This window comes from Parambassis ranga, chromosome 10 (assembly GCF_900634625.1).
Source record: "Parambassis ranga chromosome 10, fParRan2.1, whole genome shotgun sequence".
Taxonomy (NCBI): domain Eukaryota; kingdom Metazoa; phylum Chordata; class Actinopteri; family Ambassidae; genus Parambassis; species Parambassis ranga.
Genome location: NC_041031.1, coordinates 15,205,067 through 15,227,344, shown reverse-complemented (window position 1 = coordinate 15,227,344; position 22,278 = coordinate 15,205,067). Strand labels below are relative to the sequence as shown.

The 22,278-nt window shown below is 40.2% G+C and overlaps 3 protein-coding genes across 5 annotated transcripts; 1 reads left to right on the top strand and 2 right to left on the bottom strand.

Moving 5' to 3' along the window:
* Positions 1-76: 76 nt before the first annotated feature.
* Positions 77-5,542, bottom strand: rbmx (RNA binding motif protein X-linked). Of its 2 annotated transcripts, XR_003671383.1 has the most exons (10): positions 5,167-5,454; positions 4,957-5,066; positions 4,468-4,574; positions 4,223-4,388; positions 3,992-4,135; positions 3,783-3,900; positions 3,511-3,639; positions 3,335-3,426; positions 981-1,079; positions 77-204 (listed from the first exon to the last, which is right to left on the bottom strand). XR_003671383.1 is itself a non-coding variant. In XM_028416652.1 (9 exons), the coding sequence occupies exons 2-9, from the start codon at positions 5,063-5,065 to the stop codon at positions 2,279-2,281; spliced, it is 1,182 nt and encodes a 393-aa protein (XP_028272453.1). In that variant the 5' UTR covers position 5,066; positions 5,167-5,542; the 3' UTR covers positions 1,977-2,278. The 2 variants fall into 2 exon arrangements, 1 of the variants encoding a protein (XP_028272453.1); XM_028416652.1 differs by lacking the exons at positions 77-204; positions 981-1,079 and adding an exon at positions 1,977-2,595 and having other exon boundaries at positions 5,167-5,542.
* A 737-nt stretch (positions 5,543-6,279) lies between these two features.
* On the top strand, positions 6,280-13,956 carry tm9sf5 (transmembrane 9 superfamily protein member 5). 2 transcript variants are annotated; one of them, XM_028416564.1, is made up of 18 exons: positions 6,280-6,596; positions 7,206-7,273; positions 7,358-7,451; positions 7,535-7,662; positions 7,747-7,876; positions 8,544-8,671; positions 8,767-8,881; positions 8,967-9,046; positions 9,140-9,245; positions 9,608-9,658; positions 9,984-10,116; positions 10,279-10,398; positions 10,497-10,554; positions 10,720-10,879; positions 10,989-11,140; positions 11,255-11,366; positions 11,464-11,635; positions 13,266-13,956. In XM_028416564.1, exons 1-18 carry the CDS (start codon positions 6,459-6,461, stop codon positions 13,331-13,333), a joined length of 2,013 nt encoding a protein of 670 aa, XP_028272365.1. In that variant the 5' UTR covers positions 6,280-6,458; the 3' UTR covers positions 13,334-13,956. The 2 variants fall into 2 exon arrangements, with proteins under 2 accessions (XP_028272365.1, XP_028272366.1); XM_028416565.1 differs by lacking the exon at positions 9,608-9,658 and having other exon boundaries at positions 6,281-6,596.
* Positions 13,957-16,104: 2,148 nt separating this feature from the next.
* gpr101 (G protein-coupled receptor 101) lies at positions 16,105-17,481 on the bottom strand. The gene has a single exon (XM_028416805.1). The coding sequence runs from the start codon at positions 17,479-17,481 to the stop codon at positions 16,105-16,107; it is 1,377 nt and encodes a 458-aa protein (XP_028272606.1).
* Between the last annotated feature and the right edge of the window lie 4,797 nt (positions 17,482-22,278).

Here is a 22,278-nt window from a genome sequence, read left to right as displayed (position 1 = left end):
AGCTTTATACATGACAACCAGATATCATAATCGGATCAGCTAAAAAAATGTTACATGACAAGACAAACAACAAGGCTGTTTTTTAAATGTCTTTATTAAAAAAACTATCAACTCAATCTGCTCAAATCCTCAGCCTGCGTTCTTCTCACTGTCAACCCACTGATCCGTTTGAAGAAAAGACCCGACTGGCACTGTCATCAGCAACTGAAAGAAACCAAGAAAAGCAAAAAAAGTTGATTTCACAGCAACAGGTGAAGGTTGGGCCAATTCCTGGAACAATTACCAGAAAAATGCCAATGAATTATATATAAATAATGATTTTTCAAGTTCAGTTAGCTGTTTTGTTGCAAGATACACATGCTACAATGTATATATTCAGATTCTGTTAAGTACTGTATTTATTACCATATTTTCTTGCAGATATTTCAATTCCCCTGCTACTGTAGAAGTGCAAATTTCCCCACAGGTGGATTAATAAAGGATTATCTGAGGTCATTGTCCCTAAATCCTTATCTAGATTTTTTAAATGCACAAACTACAAGCAATGTTGTCTGCAGCCTAAAATAGTGAACTGAACAGGAGCTGGGATGTGAGGTGATCACCAGTGTTAAGATGTTCTTCTGCCTGTAATTTCTTTACATGGTGTACAGATAATTTGTGCCATTTCTCCCTTTTTTTCCTAATATGATTTTCCTTTGGCTGCATACCAGTAATCACTGCCGTCTGTTATTAGTGTCTTGCAATAAATTATAAACAGAAACTTTTAACTGTGTTGGTTGCTATGGTTACATGATTATATAGCATACAGACCAAGTCAGCATTTTCCATTACTACAGTGAACTTTGGGTGTTACTTGGGTATTAATGAATACCCTACAGCTAATCAGGACAGTTACAATATATCACAATATTTTTATGTACAAAAAATACAATGAAAATACCATCAACACTTTTTTGTAACAATTAGTCTGCTGGACATACCTCTACAGGTGCACCGTGATTTCCACTGGTCCAACAACTCGAGGACATATAGTTATTCAAGCACGTTGCAAAGGCAGATGCCTTGGAGCAATGATCATCCTGTAATAAGAGTATAGTATTAACATTTTGGCCTTTTCTTAAATATGTATTTTTTTTTTAAATATCTTAAGAAATATTGTTGCCCTTGTTGCGGCTGCAAATTCGCTTTAATGCTTGGTTCCCATTTGGTAGTTTAGACGATGGCATTCTTCCAGAGGTCTCCATTGTTTGAATCGACATGCTTGTGAAAAAAACGTTGATACTGAACAATTGGTTCTTATTTTAAAATTTGAGTTTAAATTACTGGTGATTACCTTCATCATTACAATCATCTTACTGAGGATGGATGACTGGTTCGGGGGGAAAAAAAGATGATCTTTTTGAGGGCTCAGTTGTCAAAATGGCTGATAAAAAAAACCTTCTTTGCTGAAAAGTGAAAAACTTCTCAGGATGTTGCTGCACTTTGGACAATTTTAGCTGATGAAAGCGGGTTACAATGAAAAAGGCTCATTGAGTTGACCTCTTTTCTTTTGTCCCTTGAGGCCAGCACCATTTGAGTGGAGATTGCAATACAGGACAATGAGAAACTCATTTACAGATGAGAAACAAAGAGGTTGGCTTTGCTTACCAGCTGTTGACTATCAGTCGAGTTGCATTTGGTTGTTGTTGCCTTTGGTTTTGTCGTTGCATGCCATCAAATGGCTCTAGGGTGGTGATCCATTTCCAAGGAGACTACATCGAAACATTCTGACAGTAACATTTGCCTAACCTTGAAAACAGTAGCGTCCAGTTCGAAGCACATTTGTGTTATGAACTCATGTCACTCGGATATTTATACAGCATGAGCAGAGATTCACCTAAACGTTACAGAGAACTTCATTAAGGAGATCATGTTACTTAACATTCATGTTATTGTCTGTGGTCTTGTTTTGTAGAATCGATGAACAGTGGTCAAAATTCAACTAAAAGCTTTATTAGAGAAGGAACGCCATAGTTATAGGGCATCGCAGATTCCAAGCACTGAATGTACAAAAACTACCACTCACTTGGTAACTGTACTGTGACATGAGCAAGAGAAATACTAAAAAAAACAAAAACTTTACACATAAAAACTGGGAAAGTCAAGATACAGTTCAAAGCTAAGTTTCATATTCCATAGAATTAGACAAGGCTAGTTTTTCTTTTGTCAGCCCTCTTCCAAAACACGTGTTAAGTGAGCACGGAGATTAACGATTTGCTTTGCAATTTCCAAGTCCAGTTCAGTATCTGCTGCGAGCCATTCCCCTATCGGCTCGATTGCCACCACGGCCACCGCGTGGCCCTCCGCGACTTGAGCTGCTGTATGAGTCACGAGGAGGGTAGCCTCTCTCAGCAGGGGGAGCTGGGCCCCTTTCCTGCCTGCCCATTCGCTCACCACGGCTAGGTGGATATGGGTCACTCCGACTGCTGGGGTAACTGTCACGACTGCCATAGCCATCCCGGGAACTGCTGCCATAGTCATCGTAACGACTGCTTCCACTGCTCCCACCATAGGATGGTGGGGGGCCCCGTGAAGGTGGGGCGCTGCGAGAGTTACCTGCAGGGTCAATGGTTCAGGTAATTGGCAAGGTTCAATTTATACATTTTCTTGCACTGCCAAGTGCTCACTTTTTGCCAATGGAATTCATTCTGTGAAAGTTGTAATGGATGGCATGTTTACATGTCCCACCACTTTATCTATCCACTTTTTTTAATTGAACTTGAATTTAAGTTGATATGCGCAGTAACACTTCCAACTACAGCGAATAAATAGGCAGCGTTACCCATTTCAGCATGCCATTGATTTGAGTAGCCATTTTCCTTTTAGAGCTCCAAGTGTAGGTAAGGACGAGGTTTTCAGGGTTGTCTTGATGGTTTTTGAAGGTTACTCCTTGAGGGAGTGCTTTGCTAGGCAACACATACTGGGCAACGGATGTTCCAAGGATTTTTTTTTAGGGGGGGGGGGCTCCTTATGGTTGCAAACATTCTGAGGCATGTCATATTTTGCTTTAGAGACAGATTTTCCTTGAAGAGTGCGAAATGCGGACAAAGGTTTGACAGAATTTTTCAGCTGAGGTGCCAATAGTTTTAGAATTCCAATAGTGTGAAAATATGCAACTTGGATTGCAGGTCAGCGAAAGAAAAAACTCTGGAAACTGTCGTTTCCTCAGAGGAGACGCAAAACTGCAGTTTCTCGTGACGGTAGCCAATGTAATGATTTAGTTGCTCATTTGTGCAGCTCCTCTTTGTGCCATAGTGATTGATCAGGTGCTATTATACACATGGACATATCTTACCGTAACCATCATAAGAATCCCGGTAGGATCCACCACTGGGACGTTCCATATAGCCTCTTGGTTCCCGGCCTCCACCATAACCATCACGATCACTATATAATTTGAGCAAATATTTATTATTCAATGAACATACAAGATTTTTTCCTAGTTTTTATCCTTCATTCATCAACTCATACCTGTATCCTCTTGACATTGAGCCATAGTCATCTCGGGAACTGGAACTGGAATATTCTCTGTATGAGTAATCTCTGGGAGGAGGTCCATAGTCCCTCGAATCCCTGGAATTGTAATCCCGACTGGAGTAGCTGCCACACACAGCAGAATTAATTGCAACCTGTTACTGTGTTGATGCAGATGTTAAATCATTTAACCTGACAGTAACGAAGTTGCACTCCAGAGTTTTTTAGAGTTTCAAAGACGTATTTTACCCAGATAAAGCATTCCTTACCTGTCTTTTGAGTTGTAATGGTCATCTCTGGGTGATGGATAATCATCCCTTCTGGACATCATGGAGTCTCTGCGTGGTGGTGGTGGACCATAAGGATCCCTGTCCCTTGACATGGGAGCTGAGAAAAGTAACATCAAATTATAATGACCATTAAACTCAAATTTCTGCATCCCCACCGTTGTATTAACCACAAGTACAAACAGACTAACCTCTGTTCATGGGACCAGATGGGGCAGACCTCTTATGTGGAGGACCTTCATTGCGTACTGGAGGGCCTCGCTTCATTGGAGGGGGGCCTCTGGAAGACATCCCTTTAAAGAAGGGTTCTACACTGTCTGAATTATCGTAGTAGTCTAAAGTGGAGAGAATGAGCAATCACTTGAAACATGACATCTTCATTTAGAACATTATTATTCCACCAACCCAAACAAATTATTTACCTCTGGATGGGGGCCCCCTCATGCCACCAGGACCACCTCTAGACCCACGGGGGCCTCTGGGAGGGCCACGACTACGGGAGTGCATGGGTGGGGGTCCTCTCCTGCCAGCACTCTCAAACTGAGGCTTTGTAGCCTGCTCTACTTTGATAGGCTTCCCATCAAGAGACTGTGATTGAAAAGTTACACACATTTTCAGCCCATTTCATATTATTAAAGTTGATTGAGAGAAGGTTTAAAATATTTACCTTTCCATTCATCTCCCGGGCAGCATCCTTCGCATCTGCAGGACTCTCAAAAGTAACAAATGCGAAGCCTCTTGATTTGTTTGTTTCACGATCCTTCATCAAAAGAACTGAGATAAGGAAAAACAAAGGGGAAAATTAGTACTCTAACTATGAAAGGTCCCTATTTTCTGCTTTCTGCCCTTTACAGTAACAAAGATCTTTAACAGTGTAGGGGTGGTAAAAGGTTTATGTTAAGAGAAAAATGAGGACTGGATAGAGAAGCGAGAAGTTACTATTGACACGGAATTTCAAAATACAAACTACTACACAAAATAATATAAAATAAAAATTAACGACTCCCACATGTTATCAAATAACACCTTTACAATTGTGGCACACACTTATAAATTAAATATAATATAATGATAAATTTCCACGAGCAGAGTGATTTTGAAACTGATTTTCCCACGACAAAAACAGAGAATTGCGTGGGCCGAAGTGGCTTCATACCTTCGACAATCCTGCCATATTTGCTGAAGTACTGCTCCAAGGCCTTCTCGGTGGTCTCTGTGTTCAGTCCTCCAATGAAGAGCTTTCCCGGTCGGTCTGCCTCGGCCATGCTGCCAGTCACAGTCGTATAATAAGTGACACTTTAAACATCATGTTAACACAAGGAAGCAGCGGTGAACGTTGTGCTACAGACATTTTTGTGTCGATTACCTTGCTACTGGCGAAAGTCTCTGTTGATTGCGCAAAATGGCGATAAACGCTTTCCCGGTTTTAGCTAGTTTCTTGTATATCGCTTGCTAGCAACAACAAAGCGCCACCTTATTTAAAATATATAATAATGCAAGTCTTACATGAAGCATGCAAGCTCACAGCCAGCTGCTTCAAAACTGCGCTATGCCGCCGATTTGAAAACGCTGCTGCAGACAACGGTCCCTTTCCTCTTTCTCCCTCCTCCTTCTTCTTCTTCGCTTCCCGTTGCCCACTTCCGGCAGAGAAATAGACTATAAGTTTAAAAAACCTTTGCATAAAAAAATGTTCTCATGTACTGTAATATATATATTAATAAGGTAATCATTTTTAATAAGGTAATTTATTTGTTGGGATTTTGACAATATTATATCAAAAGACTGCACTGTCATTGAGTTATGAATTATTTAAACTATACACGTGTATTGTTCCTAACATATATTAAATAGCCAGTGTTCAGACTGACCTGCATTTTAAAAACACACAGGTAACAGGTTAAGATAAGGTATAATCTAGACTGTTTCACTACCAGAAAAAAACGACAAAACTGGTTCTAAGGACGGAAAGGTGTCGCTTTCATTTCCTGCCCATGACTATCTGTAGCAGGCGTGTACTTATTCCGGTTTTTCTTGTTAGGTCAGGTGACATTTACATGATCTCTATGATTTAAATGTCATTTTCCCACTGTTTCCGCCAACATTTTTATTATCTGACATTTCTAAAAAATGGTTTTCTAACTTATTTGCAGGTAATATATTCTTTCAGAGAAAACAAGGATATTGAAGGGGAAACAGGCAAGTAAACTTTCTTCCACGGCGTCAACAAAATATGACTACCGATTTGTCTCCTGTCAAAATAAAACCCAATACTGGCGAACACGTGCAGTTCTAAGACATAATATAGCTTTTTTATGTAATACTAGTGTACAAAATACATATTGGGTATATGTAAGTCAGTAAAAATAAACAAATTCTATACACTAAATAAATGGTTTTATATTAGTTTATTTTGAAGGCAACACTGCGACGACTTCCGGCGTCGTGTGACTTCCGCATTACATGACAGAGGTGGACGTCAGCGACGTGTTGTTGGTTGCTTGGCTTCGACAGTCCAGCTCAGTCACTGCTGCCCGGGTAGAAAGACCTAGCGGTTAGCTAATCATATCCAGCTAACGAGCATTACCTTTCCACAGAAAGAAGGAACGCTTTGCTGTCTAATAGTACACAAAATCCTTGAAGACAAGTGTCCGCGATAAGATGAAGAAGCGGATACATTTTGGTTTTGTGCTGGTTTATGCTCTAGTGTCGTATTTCTGTTCGTGCTCGGCGTTTTATCTTCCGGGTTTAGCGCCAGTGAGTTTTTGTGAAGACGGCAAAGGTGGTGAAGATTGCCAGGTACAGTCAATGCATACGAGTCCCAATTCTTATCGAATACAGTCGATTTACTGCTGCTGTAGATGGAATTGATGTGTTTGTCAACCTTTTTATGCTTCTGAATCTTGCTAGCTATGTAGTCCTTATTTAGGCCCCGGCTAATACCTGGGACTGTGCCATAATATCCTGATGTTCTTTCCTGTTCTTGTCAACGTGTATATAGTTCCTGTTTGATTAAATTTTGAACCAGGCTAGCAGCCCTAAGCAAATAGTAAGGGATGACATACAATAGCCACCATTGTGCATGGACACGACTGCTTACGTTACCTGGCGATGCAAGGGTAACTTGGAATAACAGATCCAATAGCCCGCTTATACATATATGTATACAGCGTGCTGATATTTTGGTATTGTTATCCATTGTTTACAACAGTGTTTAGTTAGGCTAACCCCCATCGGTAGCATAACTGGCCCTGAAACATCAGTAACCTGTCAGTATTTGACCTGGTACCAGCTCAGCAGTCATGGCACAGTTTTTGACTGTGTCTATTATCAGTATGTCGTTTGTAAGACAGCTGTTTTTAAATAAAAAATACATAGACTAAATTGTTGTGTTTTTCTTCCTTACAGACAGAGATTCAGCTGTTTGTCAACCGCTTGGACTCAGTGGAGTCAGTTCTGCCTTATGAGTATGATGTGTAAGTAACACCAAGTTTCCTGATGCATTTTTTTGTATAGTTTCTCAGATTTCTAGCTCAATATCCTCACCATATTTTTTGAAGGTTTGACTTTTGCAAGGATGCCAAGGAAATGAGACCATCAGAGAACCTCGGACAGGTGCTGTTTGGTGAAAGAATTGAGTCTTCACCATACAAGGTATGTATTATCATTATGGTTTTTGATCGTTTGTTTAATTTTTTATACAACTTTTTTATACAACTTTCATCTGCTTTTAACAGTTCAAATTTAAACAAGATGAGAAATGCAAGGCTGTTTGCACAAAGAACTACAAGAAAGGCAACCAGGATGATACAACTAAGCTGGACTTTCTCAAGATGGGAATGCATCTGAACTATCAGCACCATTGGTTAGTGGAAGTTATATTCAGGCTCTACTGATATTTCTGATAGTGGTTGGTATATTTGTTGAGATTAACAAACTATTTTTTCAGGATCATTGACAACATGCCAGTGACATGGTGCTATGATGTGGAAGACGGACAGAAGTACTGCAACCCAGGCTTCCCCATTGGCTGTTTTGTCACAGGAGACGGCCGAGCAAAAGATGCTTGTGTTATCAATGTGAGTTAATCTCGGTTAGGAGAATTCAATTACTGTCATAACATTGATAGATGGTGAACAAGCTTCCTAACACCATAACATTCCACTCACAGTTAGTGTGTATAAGGTTAATTAATAATTATTAGTGATTATTAATGTATTAGTCATTAATACTCATTAATATTATTTCTGATTAATTATTAATAATTACATTGAACATTTGAACCTACTGAGATGTGCATCTTTAATAACTTTAAAAGCCAACCTTCCCTGCATGACCAGCTTTACCTGTAGAGTGGCATGTTTCCTCATAGCATTAACCTTGTGCTATGGTGCCAGTGGTTGTTCTAACCTGTGCTTGATTTTTTTCAATAGAAGCATCAGGTTGAGTTAGTAGTCAGGTTGTTTATTAAACAAAAACTTACAAATAAGTTTATTTATGTTTGTTAAAAATTTAAATATGAATTTCAAATTAATGTATATGTACCTATTAACACACAATGGTATATTTCAATTACATTTGGATAAGTGTAGTAATCAGCCCTGATATTCTATAGCTATTTGTGTGTCTCTGGTTATAGTGAATCGATGAATTTGTCAGAATGTAATTTCTGCTTATTTTTGTGATTCATATATATAACCAGATAACCAGTTACTTGAAGTCATCTTTACAATCATATTTCTTTAGGCTGAGTTCAACAAGAAGAACACATACTATGTCTTCAACCACGTGGACATCAAGATCACTTACCACAGTGGAGCAGAAGAAGGGTGGAGAGGGGCTCGGCTGGTCGCTGCTACTCTAGAACCAAAGAGGTAACAATGCCACCGTATTACAATGATCATCCCAAAGTGATTACAGGAGCAGTAGTCATTTGACATGATGGCGTCTTCTGTTTTGTGCTTGACAGTATCAAAAATACAGACGAGAAAAATCCTAGCTGTGAAGGAGGCAATCCAATGGAAGTCCCTGGAGAATTTAATAGTGATGTGTCGGTAGTTTACACCTACTCGGTCACATTTGAGGTGGGCCTCTTTATATTTTATGACTTAATATATGTCATGTCTAAATAACTATGAGGATAAAAATAATATGTGTGTGTTTTAACAGGAAAACAATTCAATCAAGTGGGCATCTAGGTGGGACTACATCCTGGTCTCCATGCCTCACACCAACATCCAGTGGTTCAGGTCTGATAATATTTTTATGTTTTTCACAAATGACTCTTTCTCGTGATGTCTGTCAGTTAATGTTAGGATATATTTTGTGTGCTGTTTTTTTAGCATCATGAACTCCTTGGTCATTGTCCTCTTCCTGTCTGGTATGGTTGCCATGATTATGCTGAGAACCCTGCATAAGGACATTGCCAGATACAACCAGGTGGATCAGGTAAAGGCATCTCACGTACATTTAGTTGTTAGAAAGAACCAAAAACAGAGTGTACTTTCACATGTACAGTTTAAATCTCATTGTATTGGCATTGGTGTCATGCACCTCTATGCAAATAATCTATTCTGGGTATTTCCAGTCCAACAGGATTGTGGCCCTTTGTTGGTTTGATGCAACGCAGTATTGTTACATTGTCATTATCATCGTTAGTTTTATATCTGCAGTAACTTGCCATACTTCTACAACACGGTCAACCCCTCATCTCAATTGCATTTCTAGGGGTAATGCTGGAATTCTGCTGTGTAAAACACTTTATAGTGCATAGTACCTAAACATTATAATTATTTTGTTACATTTCACAGGAAGACTTGATTAAGCTTCCATCATCCAAGGAAAAATCCTTTCTACCCCATGTAAGGTTATGGAAAGTCATTTTCAATAAGTTTGTTGGCAGTTAAATCACATGTGTGTGTGTGTGTATGGTTACAGCAAATGGGCACTTAAAATGTAAAATGTGGTGTGGATATTTTCCAAAATGATATGTTTAAGAACCGACTTGAGGAGTTTTCACACCAAATTTTACAGTTTTTGGCATAACATGTCTTCTCCACATTATTTTGCTTTGCTAGCAGGTGTCAAATTGAGAGCTAGTCTTCATTGACTGGTGGCTGGGAAAGTTTACATGTAAACCTGTTAAGCACTTCCTTGATTGTATTGCTGTGCGACTCCTTTCTGCAGGAGGACGCACAGGAGGAGTCCGGGTGGAAGCAGGTGCACGGGGATGTCTTCCGCCCCCCCAGGAAAGGGATGTTGCTTTCTGTGTTCCTCGGACAGGGCGCGCAGATCTCCATTATGACCTTCATTACACTCTGTAAGGACTGTTTTACATTTGGCTATAATATGTAATATTGGAATGGGAAAGCATATTGGAGTAGCAAGAAAAACTGTCTTTGTATTTAATATTTTTGAATTTGCTTTACCATGGTTATGATATGTCAGAATGAAGGCACTGATGGCTGTTTGTCCTCTGTAGTCCTGGCCTGTCTAGGTTTCCTGTCGCCGGCCAACCGAGGGGCTCTCATGACATGTGCTGTAGTGCTCTGGGTTCTGCTGGGCACGCCTGCTGGCTATGTGTCTGCACGTCTTTACAAAAGTAAGTGATGCATATTTTTCACAAATAAAAATCAACACAGACGGTGTTATAGTCATTGTCTGTGTTTTTATCGTGATTCTATCTGTTTTTGTTCTCAGCTTTTGGAGGTGAAAAGTGGAAGACGAATGTCCTGCTGACAGCACTCTTGTGCCCCGGGTATGTCAACTTGTCACATTTCCTTAGCTGCTGCTCATTTGTCTCATGTTTATACTCAATTTCTGCCCTTAAGTGCAAATGTCACTCTGATTATGCAGCCTCTCTAGCCTTAAATACATCCTCTCATATTTATTATCTGTGTCTGTCATTTATTCTCCTATGTAGGATTGTATTTGCCGACTTCTTCCTGATGAATCTGATTCTTTGGGTGGAGGGTTCCTCAGCAGCAATCCCCTTTGGCACTCTGGTGGCCATTTTGGCGCTATGGTTTGGAATCTCTGTGCCCCTCACCTTCGTCGGTGCCTATTTTGGTTTCAAGAAACCTGTGAGTCCGGCATCCTAATTTTCCACAAAGACGTACAATGAGTACAGATGAAATGTATGAGTTTAAAGAGTCTGTTGTAATTTCATTTATTTTTGGGCTTTTAATGCAGGCAATTGAGCAGCCAGTGCGAACAAACCAAATCCCCCGTCAAATTCCTGAGCAGTCCTTCTTTACTAAACCTATCCCTGGTATAGTAATGGGTGGAATCCTGCCCTTCGGCTGCATCTTCATTCAGCTTTTCTTCATTCTCAACAGCATTTGGTAAGAAGACAGGAATGCTGTCTTTCCTGACTGGTCTGCAGTCCTTGTTTTTTTTAGCTGTTTGCCATGTAAGACAGAGCTGTGATGTGCTAATATGAAGGGTCTGTGTTTCAGGTCTCATCAGATGTACTACATGTTTGGCTTCCTGTTCCTAGTTTTCATTATTTTGCTCATTACCTGCTCTGAGGCAACAATTCTGCTGTGCTACTTCCACCTGTGTGCTGAGGTACCCAAATGTTTTAAATGTGGTCTTTGGATTTTAGTGGCCATATCTTCTTAACTGGATCTTAACATGCCTTTACTTGTCTTGTGTTTGTGTCCAGGACTACCACTGGTGGTGGCGTTCCTTCCTGACTAGTGGTTTCACAGCAGTCTATCTGTTCATCTATGCTGTACACTACTTCTTCTCAAAGCTGCAGATAATTGGAGCAGCCAGTACCATACTCTACTTTGGATACACTATGATTATGGTCCTCATCTTCTTCCTCTTCACAGGTGAGCTCTTTTGGTAGCCATAGCACTTTTCTACTCATTTTGACATGTTGCAGGAATAACATAGTTTAAATATTTGTTTTAATGTGTGAGCTTGTACATTGAAAATCATAAGCAATCAGGCTGCACTGAGCTCCAAGGTTTCTTATGACCAGTAAAAAAGGGGGGGGTTATATACATATATCCATGGCTTGGATCGTTTGCTCAGTGTTTCTGACGGTCAACATTGTAAGAGGATTCAGGATCCTGTTGTAAAAACCAGGAAGCTGTTCACACCATTGTCCAACATTTGTTTACATAAATTGAAAATCAAGTATTGACACTATTACTGCTGTGGTAAGACAGTAGAAGCAGCAGATCATATTAAACAGTGTTTATTTGCCAGGGCCCCATTTGAACTGTTAATTTTTGAGTCTCTTTGAAGTTTAATGAAAATCAGAAATCAGAATGAGTGTTGAATCTTAAAAGTCCCTCTTGGTCAGGTCTAATTTTTCTAGACTTATGTGGGTCAGTTCACTGTCTGTTTGACAAACCACAGCCTTGTGTTATCATAGAGTTTCATTGTGGTACAGCCATCACATGTATTTACTGTAAATTTAATATAAAGTTTGTCCTATCCACGTCATATTGTACATTTTTGGAGCCTCCTCTTTTTCCAGTTAGGGAAAAAGCGACAAACAAACATTTTTATCTTTGTTTAGAATTTCTCACTCATAACTTTTTGTGTCATACTGCAAAGAAATGTTTGAACCATAGACACCATTGGGCTACTGGGGTGCAGGACACCAAGGTGACAAAAAGTGTTAAAGGAGTGAAAATTGCCCAGAAGCTGATTTGATTCAGATGGTCAAAAAAACAAAGATTGACACGTGCTGAAATAGTAGCTCCTCCTGGCACTGTCTAGCTTTCTTTTTTGCCAAGTCAAATGAGTGTGTGTCTGTGTCTGTGTGTAAAGAGGATAATATTAAGAACTAGATAACAGCATAGCCTATATGTCCTCCAGAAATATAATTTATTATAATTTATTTACTGTCATGAGGCCAGATAAGTTAGCCTGTAGCACTGCCTGTCACTGCAACACTGTTTGACAATATCATGAGACAGAGCTGTAAGTAGCTAGGATGAGATGTGGAAAGATTATCACAGAAAAGTAATCCAAGGATTCATGGAAAAGATTATCAGTTTCCCTACATGCTTCTAGTTTTGATCTAAATAATCCTAATCTCTCATTTCCGTTTTTATTTTGTTGTCTATCTTTTTTACCTCATCCAAACTTTGATCACGATTTAATTCGGGATTGGGCTGCTTGGCCCCCATCGAGCAGTCAGATAGGACTTTTATACCCACATGAATTGATCCAGGATTTTGACCAATCTGGCTTATCAGTACTGCAAAGACTCAGCTTTCCTTAACAAACTAAAGTGGTAGAGTTTCTGTGCAGCTACAGATTGAATTTAGGCAAAAGTTATTTTTCAAGGTTTTAGTTTTAGAAATTTTGTTGTGGAATCACACCAACTGACTGTACAAGATGGCCGACCGACCTTCTCCTGCTTAATTTAATATTTTCTGGTCACATGTTTTCCTCCGTGTTGACATATGTCTAATTTTGTAACAACCCGTTTTTTATTTTCAGGCACAATTGGCTTCTTTGCTTGCTTCTGGTTTGTAAATAAGATCTACAGTGTGGTCAAAGTGGACTAGTTGACTGAGGGAGGGACCGACTCTCTGCTGTTACAGCCCCGGCCTCCACAGTGCTGACTGTGTGATAAAGTGGTCTGAATGGACCTGAACTGAAACCATCACTTATCATAAGAAAAAAAAACAACTGAAGAGCAGAGCCCGTCCTCTTTCTGTGCTTTAAACCTCTGTTGCTATTTTCTTTTTAAAATATCTATAATTTTGTGTTCACTGTTGACCAGTAATATTTTGAATGGCGCCTTTGAAATCAGTGTGGGTTCCAATGATCTATCTGTCATAGTGAGCAGTTTCTTTGCAGAATTTTTTTTATTTTCATTTTCTAAAGAGAGTAAAATGTTCTGGGGTTTTGCTTTTCTATTTCCTTATTGCTAAATGTTTTGTTTTTCTGTACTGTAATGATAAAAAAGTGTACATATACTGTATAGGGAGAGACTGAGATTGAGTGAATGCTTCTTACAGATTGTCACCTTTGGAGTTTTTGGTCTTTTTGGTTTTAAGATTTAAAAAAAAAACAGAACTGAGCTATTATTCTTTGAATATCAGCCTGCATTGTAGTTCAGATGTTCACTTATATTGCTATGAAACATGTCCATGTTCTTCAATTAGATGGCAGAAATTTAAGGTTACATAGAATCAAAGGTTACACTCAGTTGAGAAGCACATCTGTAACATATAACATGCTACAGCGTGTTAGCACATGATTTATCAATGACACGCCTGTCCACAGGAGACACTCTCACAGAGCTAATCATAACGCAGTCTGTATATTTACTGATGAAGTACGTATGCACCGATGCGATGCACCCTTAGAGATTTTAATAAGTGGTTTGCTGAACTGTTAATTACATAAAACACTGCTGCATTTTGCTTCGAGCAGTGTGGAGTCATCACCCAAGGTGATAACGTTTGTACGAATAAATGCAATTAATTCAAAACAAAGGTCTCGTTTTTGTCTTTTAACCACCATGATGTTATTGCCGACCACGATTTTCCATTTGTGTCTGAAAACAGGGCTGTGGGAGTGAATGTCCAGCTGAGATCATGACATTCATTCATGAGGGACATGCTGCTTAAAGAGCATAAATACAGTAATTAAACAGGTTCTCTAAAGCTTTTAATGACTTCTAATTCAGTGCAGTGTAGAAGTGTGATAATATTCTTGGCCCATCTTTAACTCTGTTTTCATTTCATAACATGTGGACAGATGTTCTATATGTATAAGCAAAATTCAGCAGTTAATATTTAATTAAACCACTTTTTTAAAAAAAAAGCTTGGTATTTTTAGGATCAACTATTAAAATCAGTCTCAAACTGTTTTTAACACTTTACATATAATTTTATTAAACAACAGACAATGTTTGATGTTTAATAACAAAACTCAAAATAATACAAAAGCACAATATAAATCACAAAAATATGTCATTTTAAGATACTAAAACATTATTCTCTCATTTGCTGTAATACTATAATACACTCTCCTTTACAAAGCTGCTGACACACTTATTATACAAGCTGGATTGTCAACAACAACACCCCAACATCAAATCTATGGCAGATCCAATATGTCATAAACTACAATCACAGTCTAACAGTAATGATAGATGAAAAAAATAAAAAGCACCCTGGTTCATTTTGATCATTTTTTTCTGTTTATCAAACTGTACAAAATCGATATTTACCCACTCTTTTCAAATAATGCACATATTGTTCAACTGCCTTTCTTTAAGATGAGTCACGGCAGGAGGTATCTTTACAAATCCACGTCAGTTCCGTGGAAAATAAGAGATGGGTTACATCAGATCCTGTGGCATGTAGGCTATGTTAAATAAGTGGTGCACAGAGTCCACTGGAGTTATATTTCTATCACCTCCAGCTCTCTGTGCACTGGTTTTTTTTTTTCCAAACAACAAATACTGCACCTCGTCACAGAAAGGCTGGAATTACAAAGGCAGCTAACACTTTAAATCCAAATATACAATGGCACACTGAAGGTTTGGAGGCATCAGCTAAGTTTCAGTTAAAGGAAACAAACAAAGAAAGAAAACAAATGTGCACTGTGTGTGTGTGATGACATCCCATCCGAGAAAAAAGGGAGTCATCGACATTGTTTTCTGTAACTGACAGGCACAATGAGTCACTTTTCCACATATTTATTTAAAAGGCGCTTTAAGACTAAGACTGCTACAGGGACGTAAACACATATTTGCTTACTCAGATTTAGATTAAAGAACGGAGATGGGCACTACATATTCTTCTGCAAGCAATACCCTGAGTTTGTTGCAAATGCACATAAGGACAAAAGGGCGTCCAGCAGGATTGTATAACAAACAAGAAGCTTAAATGAGATTCTTGTGCAGACAATTGATTGACTATCAAAGACTAGCTCATAGCTGAAGCAACATGCTCACAGCTATGTCCAGGTCTGATTTGAATTTAGATTGATTTAAATGCCCGTTTTAAATAACAGTATCGGTATGTATAGGCATAAATTTAAACTACTACCAATGGGCTGTACACACAAAGGTTAATACACAGTCTGACTTCCTGTATGTGGCCGCTGTGGTAACACCTAAAACTGCATTTACATATAAAACAGTCCCAATAGTTATACTGTACATTCATAATGCAACAATAACTGGACCAAGAGTTGTTTTTTTCAGGCTAATGTTGTTTGTAATGCAGCCTCCGAAGAAATAATCCAAGATGTTCAGATTATGTATACCACACTGCATAACCAACCCCTTCTAGTCCATCTCATGACAGCTCAAGGCAGTTTATGTGCTTCTCTTGCTGTGGACAGTGAGCTCCCTCTCTGAGCTGACACTAGTCGAGGTGGTCTCTTTACGGCTGTCCCTCGACCTTCTCTCAAAAGTGGGAGAGGAGGATGTTGTGCACTCTTCCCATGTCCGCAGAGGGAAGACTCGAGCAGCTAGGCTAGGCAAGTGATGGTGGGCGCCGGAGCGTCCTTCAGCTGTGGTGAAGCAGCTTTCCACGGCGGAGCTCTGGTTGGGTCGCCCCTGCTTGCAGAACAGCCCACACAGCAGTGCAAGGAATTCTTTCCTCACACTACGGTGCATGTAGCCATAAATGTAAGGGTGTAGGCAGCACTGTAAAAAGAAGAGTACAAGTGCGAGGGAGGATAACCATGGAGGTACATCTGCTCTGGTGTTCATAGATACGGTATTCAATATGCTGTATGGACCCATGCTGAAGATATATGAAGCCATGATGACAAAAACTACCCGTGCTGCCTTACAGTGGTAGTGGAAACGTCTGTGTCTGACTCTGACGGGATATCTTCTGTCTAAGCAGCGGCCCTCGGGTGAACTGGCCTGCTGGAGCTGGGCCTGAGCCTGGGGCTGGGCCTGGGCCTGGGCCTGGGCCTGGGGCTGTGGCTGTGGTGGCCTCTGAGGACTGCTAGGTCCCTGGAAGTCCTGGGGGCATGGCTGGGAGTAGGATTGTGTCTGTATGGGGTGCACAAGGGCGTTCTGCCTCCGAGCCGCCCTGAACACCATCCAGTAACATCCGAGCATGATCAGCACAGGCAGCCAGAAAGAAAAGGTGGACACCACAGCAGAGTAGGACACACTGGAGGACCACACCACTGAGCAGACATTGTGATGGTGGTCAAAATCGATGACCCCCCAGCCGTACAGAGGAGGTGTGCTCTGCAGGAAACTGAGTACCCAGGTGCAGATGATTAGGTTGGTGCCCAGGTGAGGGGTCATACGTGTGGGGTAGGATAGAGGGTGTATAATGGCCAGGTAGCGATCCACAGACACAACTATAATGGTGTTAACCCCAGCAAATGCGAAAAGGTGCATGAGCACCACCAGAGCCTGGCACAGCCGGGCATCCAGGGGCCACATGCTGGGCGCGGTGGCTGCAATGGCAAAGGGCATAACTAATATGGTCTGGAGCAGGTCTGCCAGGAGGAGGTTGAGGACGAAGCGGTTGGCCACGTGAAGAAGCTGAGGCTTCCGCTGGAACACCAGCAGGACGACCACATTCCCAAACAAAGACACGCACCCAATCAGAGATATGAGCACCATCTTTACCACACTCTCAGCTGTGGAGGACCAGACTTGGTCCTGACTGGACGGGGCATCAGTGGAATTTGCGCCCATGGTGGGCTCCTGAGAACTTGACATTGTTCATCTCACATCCAGTGTTGACATAAAGTCAGGTTAATCCCATCTTGGTTGATCAGGAGAATGGCAATGAGCTGTTAGGTGCAGAATGCAACATGCACCTCACATTTTATCTAACCTGACATGTCATCCACAACACGTGAAAGGAGTCGGGGAGACTCATCCACGAGCAGCTGGAGATTTTCAGCACTGATTCGCTGTTCATCGTGATCACTGATTAATCTCTGAACGTTTTATCCGCTGAACAGGCCTGATTCTTCTTGCAGCCCACATCTGCAGGATGAAAAAAAATGTGATTTTGGCGACAATAAACCGTTCAAGCCGCCTGCGTCCACAGAAACGGTCCAGACACTCGAAAATATCACTAATCTGTAAGTGATGTGTAATACCTTGAGATGATCGGTGATGCGATGTTTTTTCTGGAGGATGCTCACACCCCTGCGCTCGCTCTTTCATCGTTTTGCTCCCATTTCAGCCCTCAGCTCCAGTCAATGGCAGCGAGCTTTCACGGCTCAGCTAACATACGCTGCGCGTCTTCACCCAGCGGGGGTCTCTCATCCATCGAGACGAGCGTATCTCTCCGCTGCTGCTCTTTTCGGATTTCAGGGCAGATCAGACATTTATTATTTTATCATCTCCTCAGCAGTCTTTAGGCTACTTACGGTCCTGTCTCAGGGGTGTCAGGGGAAAAGACACAAGGACACCTGCACAGAAATCTCCCCCCGATGGAGACTGTCACCAACCCCCCCTTTCCTACTCCTCCTCCTCCTCCTTCTCCCATAAACCATCGGTTTTGTTATGATGTTCAAGTGCGTTACAGCACACTGTATAACACTTCTCATCCATCATCCTCGTTTTCTTTCATTCTATTAGCCTAAAAACTCATGAACTCATCATTAAAGAAAAATAGCAATCAATTCCAGGGCTGAAGATGTAAATATTTTTACATTCATTTAGACTTTTGGCTCCAAAAAGCCTTTTTTCCCCCATTCATCCATAGGCTACTATACTACTCAGGTTCTTGGTCAGTCTCCTTGGTAACAAGTGATGCAATCAGATGGTTGCTTCACATAGGATGCCTGTCAGAGCAGAGAGGTAAACAGACAGCCTCCATCATAGGCATCTCTCCAAGCACTGTGTTTGGAAGGCAAGCGCCCTACTTTGTATGTACATTGTGTACTATATGTGTATAGCTGAAAACCTTGCAGCACTAATATCAACAAATATACAACCTTGAATTTAAAAAAGTGTCAAAATCAGATACACAAACTGAAAAAGAAATGGGGTTTTCTAAAAAATATATATATATACTTCTGATAAATGTAGTGTTTATATATAAACAAAACAAACAAACAATGTGCTCAACTGTGCTCAACACCTGATAGAATTCCCTTATCACGACTGTAATTTCCTCCAGATTAAGATTAAATAACACATCTTTAATCCATTGTGACACTGTTGGTGGGGCAGGATCCTTCCACTTCAATAGAATCAGCTGTCAGGCTAGCTGAGTTGAAAAAGTGATAAGTTTGTGGCCCCCAGTGTAGCTCTAATCCCTCAACAACCACCCCAAAAAGCAACAGAAGTGGGTTTAGAGTTATTCTAGTTCTAAGTACACTTGAAAGTGCTTCACAAACAGCCTCCACATATCACTGCATTTTGGGACAGAGCCGGAACATGTGTGTTAATGTGACTTCTGCAGATTTACATTTGTCACAAGTGGGGTCAAGTTGAGGATAAATTCTAGACGAGGTAGACTTGGGGAGGTGCGCTGGGTGTTCGACCTTAACCTGGGTAAGAGAGGGTCTCACACACAATGAAGACGATTCTTCAAAACATCAGCCCAGCATGACTGATATTGTATTCATTTGAAGGTCCTGCTCCCATGCTTCTGATCTTGGTTTTAGATCGGTTGAGGGGTCTTTATCTCACATAATTTCTTAATGAAAAACACATATTATTGTGGCTTAGTATAGGTGCCAGGTCTGCATAGAACCCATATGGGTGCTAAACATGTGTTATTGTAATATAAGCAGAATATGAGTCTTGCTGTAATAGGGAAGTTGTGGCAAGAAAAAATGTCTTTATGGCAGCAAATATTGTTTCAAAACCTTTGTGTGTGTGTATATATATATATATATATATATATATGATATATAGGATTCTTGATATAGTATATATATCAAGAATCCTAGTCCTACACTGTCCTGATTATATGCCAATAGGAATCTATAATAATAAGATTTAAATGATTTACAAATATTTGCTCTGCATTGCTGCTTTCATTTAAATAACAGTAACCTATTTCTTTCATAATGTGGGCAGAAGGAACAAGATGCTGATGACACCTTTACATTTGCTATTTATTTTTCTTTTGCTAAGCTATAGCATATATATATATTTATGCACTTATCATGTGGCTTTTGATCTTTTCCTGACTCCTCACCGAGCTGCTGTGGATTGTACGAGTTTTTTTTTTCCAGATACCTTCATTCCAAAACTAATCATTAAGTGCAGAGCCTCAGAGTTTATTCTTCATCTCTGGCACAACAAGCCGATGTTATTGCTTAAGATCTTGCTGCTGCCCATGTTCATATTCATCAGTGACATATATTCATGCTGATTTCTTCTCTCTGATCAGACTAGGGTTCATAGAGAGGTTAACAGAACATTTTTTTAAAGTTTGGTGTAATCTGATGGTTAATGGTTTATTCATACAAAACATTTACATGCCACATCAAATGTACATTTATACACATTTGACATGCAGGTGGCATATATAGAGGGAATTTTCCTTTCAGGCACTGTTATTCAAATCCCACTGTGATGAATAGAAATGTTAAAGCTTCCACATTTAATGATTGGCTGGATCGCCCTGTTTTAATCAAATAACCACAAACGTAATGTTGAGGGTGCTTCTGTGTTCTCTCCACATTTAAATGAGCCACCATATTTATTGCTGGAAACATAAAAAATTGCCTCTACATTTCTGCTCTTACAGAAAAAAAGACTTCATTAAGATGCACAGAAAACAAAAGCAGAACTGGATTGTGCAATCCAATTAGTCTGTAACTTACATGGCCTACTAATCAACACTCGTAATTAGCCATTTTATTTCAAGTCTTTGCTCCATCCTAGCTATCAAAAAGCCCTTTGATGTGACTCTTGAGCACCCTGTGTTTTAGATTTAGAGTGCAAATGAAATGCTGGTGACCACAAAAGGGGTGGGGAGATGTTTCCCTGTTCTCTTGTTGAATGGACTGTAGTTCAAAGGGAGACCAATAGGCTTGCTGCCTCATGGGATTATCAGCCTCGCTATAGTACAGTGTGAAGGCTCTCACTGACGTCTCTGGGTCTGTCATTCAGTTTCCCTCTCATTCACTGTCTGTCACTGACACCTACAGTGGGAGCCAACAAAATGGGACGCACAATAGACAACAACACCAAGCACTGGCAAGCGGGCTCACGACTTATGGGCATGGCACTACTTGTGCATTTTAGGCATTTATAATCAGTAAAATATAGGCCTGCTGGACAGACATTTAAAGTTATGTATAGTAGATTTTAGATAATGTAGATTTTTTTTACTAATGAACACTGATGGATTGACACACTGTCAACTGAATTTCTCCACAAGGCACGTTTAGATTCGGTATTGCCCATTTTTGACCACTAGGGGGCAGAAAAACCTATTAAAGCAGGTGATGAGCTCTTGCTCTGTGTTTGTGGAAACACACAGGTTACATGGTGAAGGTGTCATGTCTGACAAGTAAACATGTTGCTCCTGAGTAATGTATATTTATTATCTTTAGCCTGTCAGATGTTCTTCCCGTTACTCAAACAGACTGCTGTGGCTGTTTGCTAGCTGATAAATCCCAGTGGAATGTAAACACAACACCTACTATCAAGTAAACCAAAGGCCCAGATATTGCACTAAGTTGGAGGTGATAAATGTGTGCAGTGGAAACGTGTGTGAATGCTTGGTAAGTGGAAAGAAACCCACAATGAACGCAAAAGTTGTCTTTTATATGACGTATGTGGAAATTGTTTGGTAGCATGTTAGCCACTTGAGGTATTAGCAAACAAAGCTGCACAGCTCAAAGTTTACTGCTGCAGAGACATTTGCAAAATCTGTCGCTTTGTTGACGTGCTTCTTCTCTTTATTAACGTGCAGCAACTTTTGTTTTATTGTGTTTGTGTTTTGGGTATTTACTGCTGCTAGAATCGGGGAAGCAGGCCTCCTGTCAGCATGCTAGTTAGCTACCTGCACAGGTAGCATATGCGCAGTGCATGGCTAATGCAGGACAAACGCAGCACATATGAAGCTGGAGACAAAAACAAAACATTAATGCTGAGTAAATGTTCAAAAAATGTCTATAAACAAGGCATCAGTTAAGTAATGCTTTTGTTTTGTGCCTGCTGCATGTAATAGACAGTTGTTTGTTAGCATGATGGCTGTTTTGATAGCTTGTATTTTAATGTGTTGGGGGCAGCAGCACTACAGACCAGCTCACAGTTACATAACCCTGAGATTTAGCCTTAAAACTTTTGCAACCGATGTGTAAATATACAAACACACACTTTCAGACTGCACTTTGAACATTGAACATTTCTGGTGGAAGCATTAAACAGCTTTTTGCTCATCAGACTCTGCCTGTGAGAATTGTATATATGCTTCTGTGGTTCATATATTTCAGCTCAGCAGGACAGATATTTCTTACAGACTAGTTAAGTGTTTATAAAGATTTTCTTCTTGTTGTGTATAGTCTATATTCACCATGAGCTACCTAGAGTACT

Coding starts and splice junctions, on each gene's coding strand:
- rbmx (XM_028416652.1), bottom strand. CDS start 5,065: ATGGCCGAGGCAGACCGACCGGGAAAGCTCTTCATTGGAGGACTGAAC. Junction 4,389..4,467: donor CCCGGGAGATGAATGGAAAG/GTAAATATTTTA, acceptor TTTCAATCACAG/TCTCTTGATGGGAAGCCTAT. Junction 3,427..3,510: donor TCAATGTCAAGAGGATACAG/GTATGAGTTGAT, acceptor CAAATTATATAG/TGATCGTGATGGTTATGGTG.
- tm9sf5 (XM_028416564.1), top strand. CDS start 6,459: ATGAAGAAGCGGATACATTTTGGTTTTGTGCTGGTTTATGCTCTAGTG. Junction 8,672..8,766: donor GCTACTCTAGAACCAAAGAG/GTAACAATGCCA, acceptor TGTGCTTGACAG/TATCAAAAATACAGACGAGA. Junction 10,399..10,496: donor GTCTGCACGTCTTTACAAAA/GTAAGTGATGCA, acceptor TTTTGTTCTCAG/CTTTTGGAGGTGAAAAGTGG.
- gpr101 (XM_028416805.1), bottom strand. CDS start 17,481: ATGTCAAGTTCTCAGGAGCCCACCATGGGCGCAAATTCCACTGATGCC.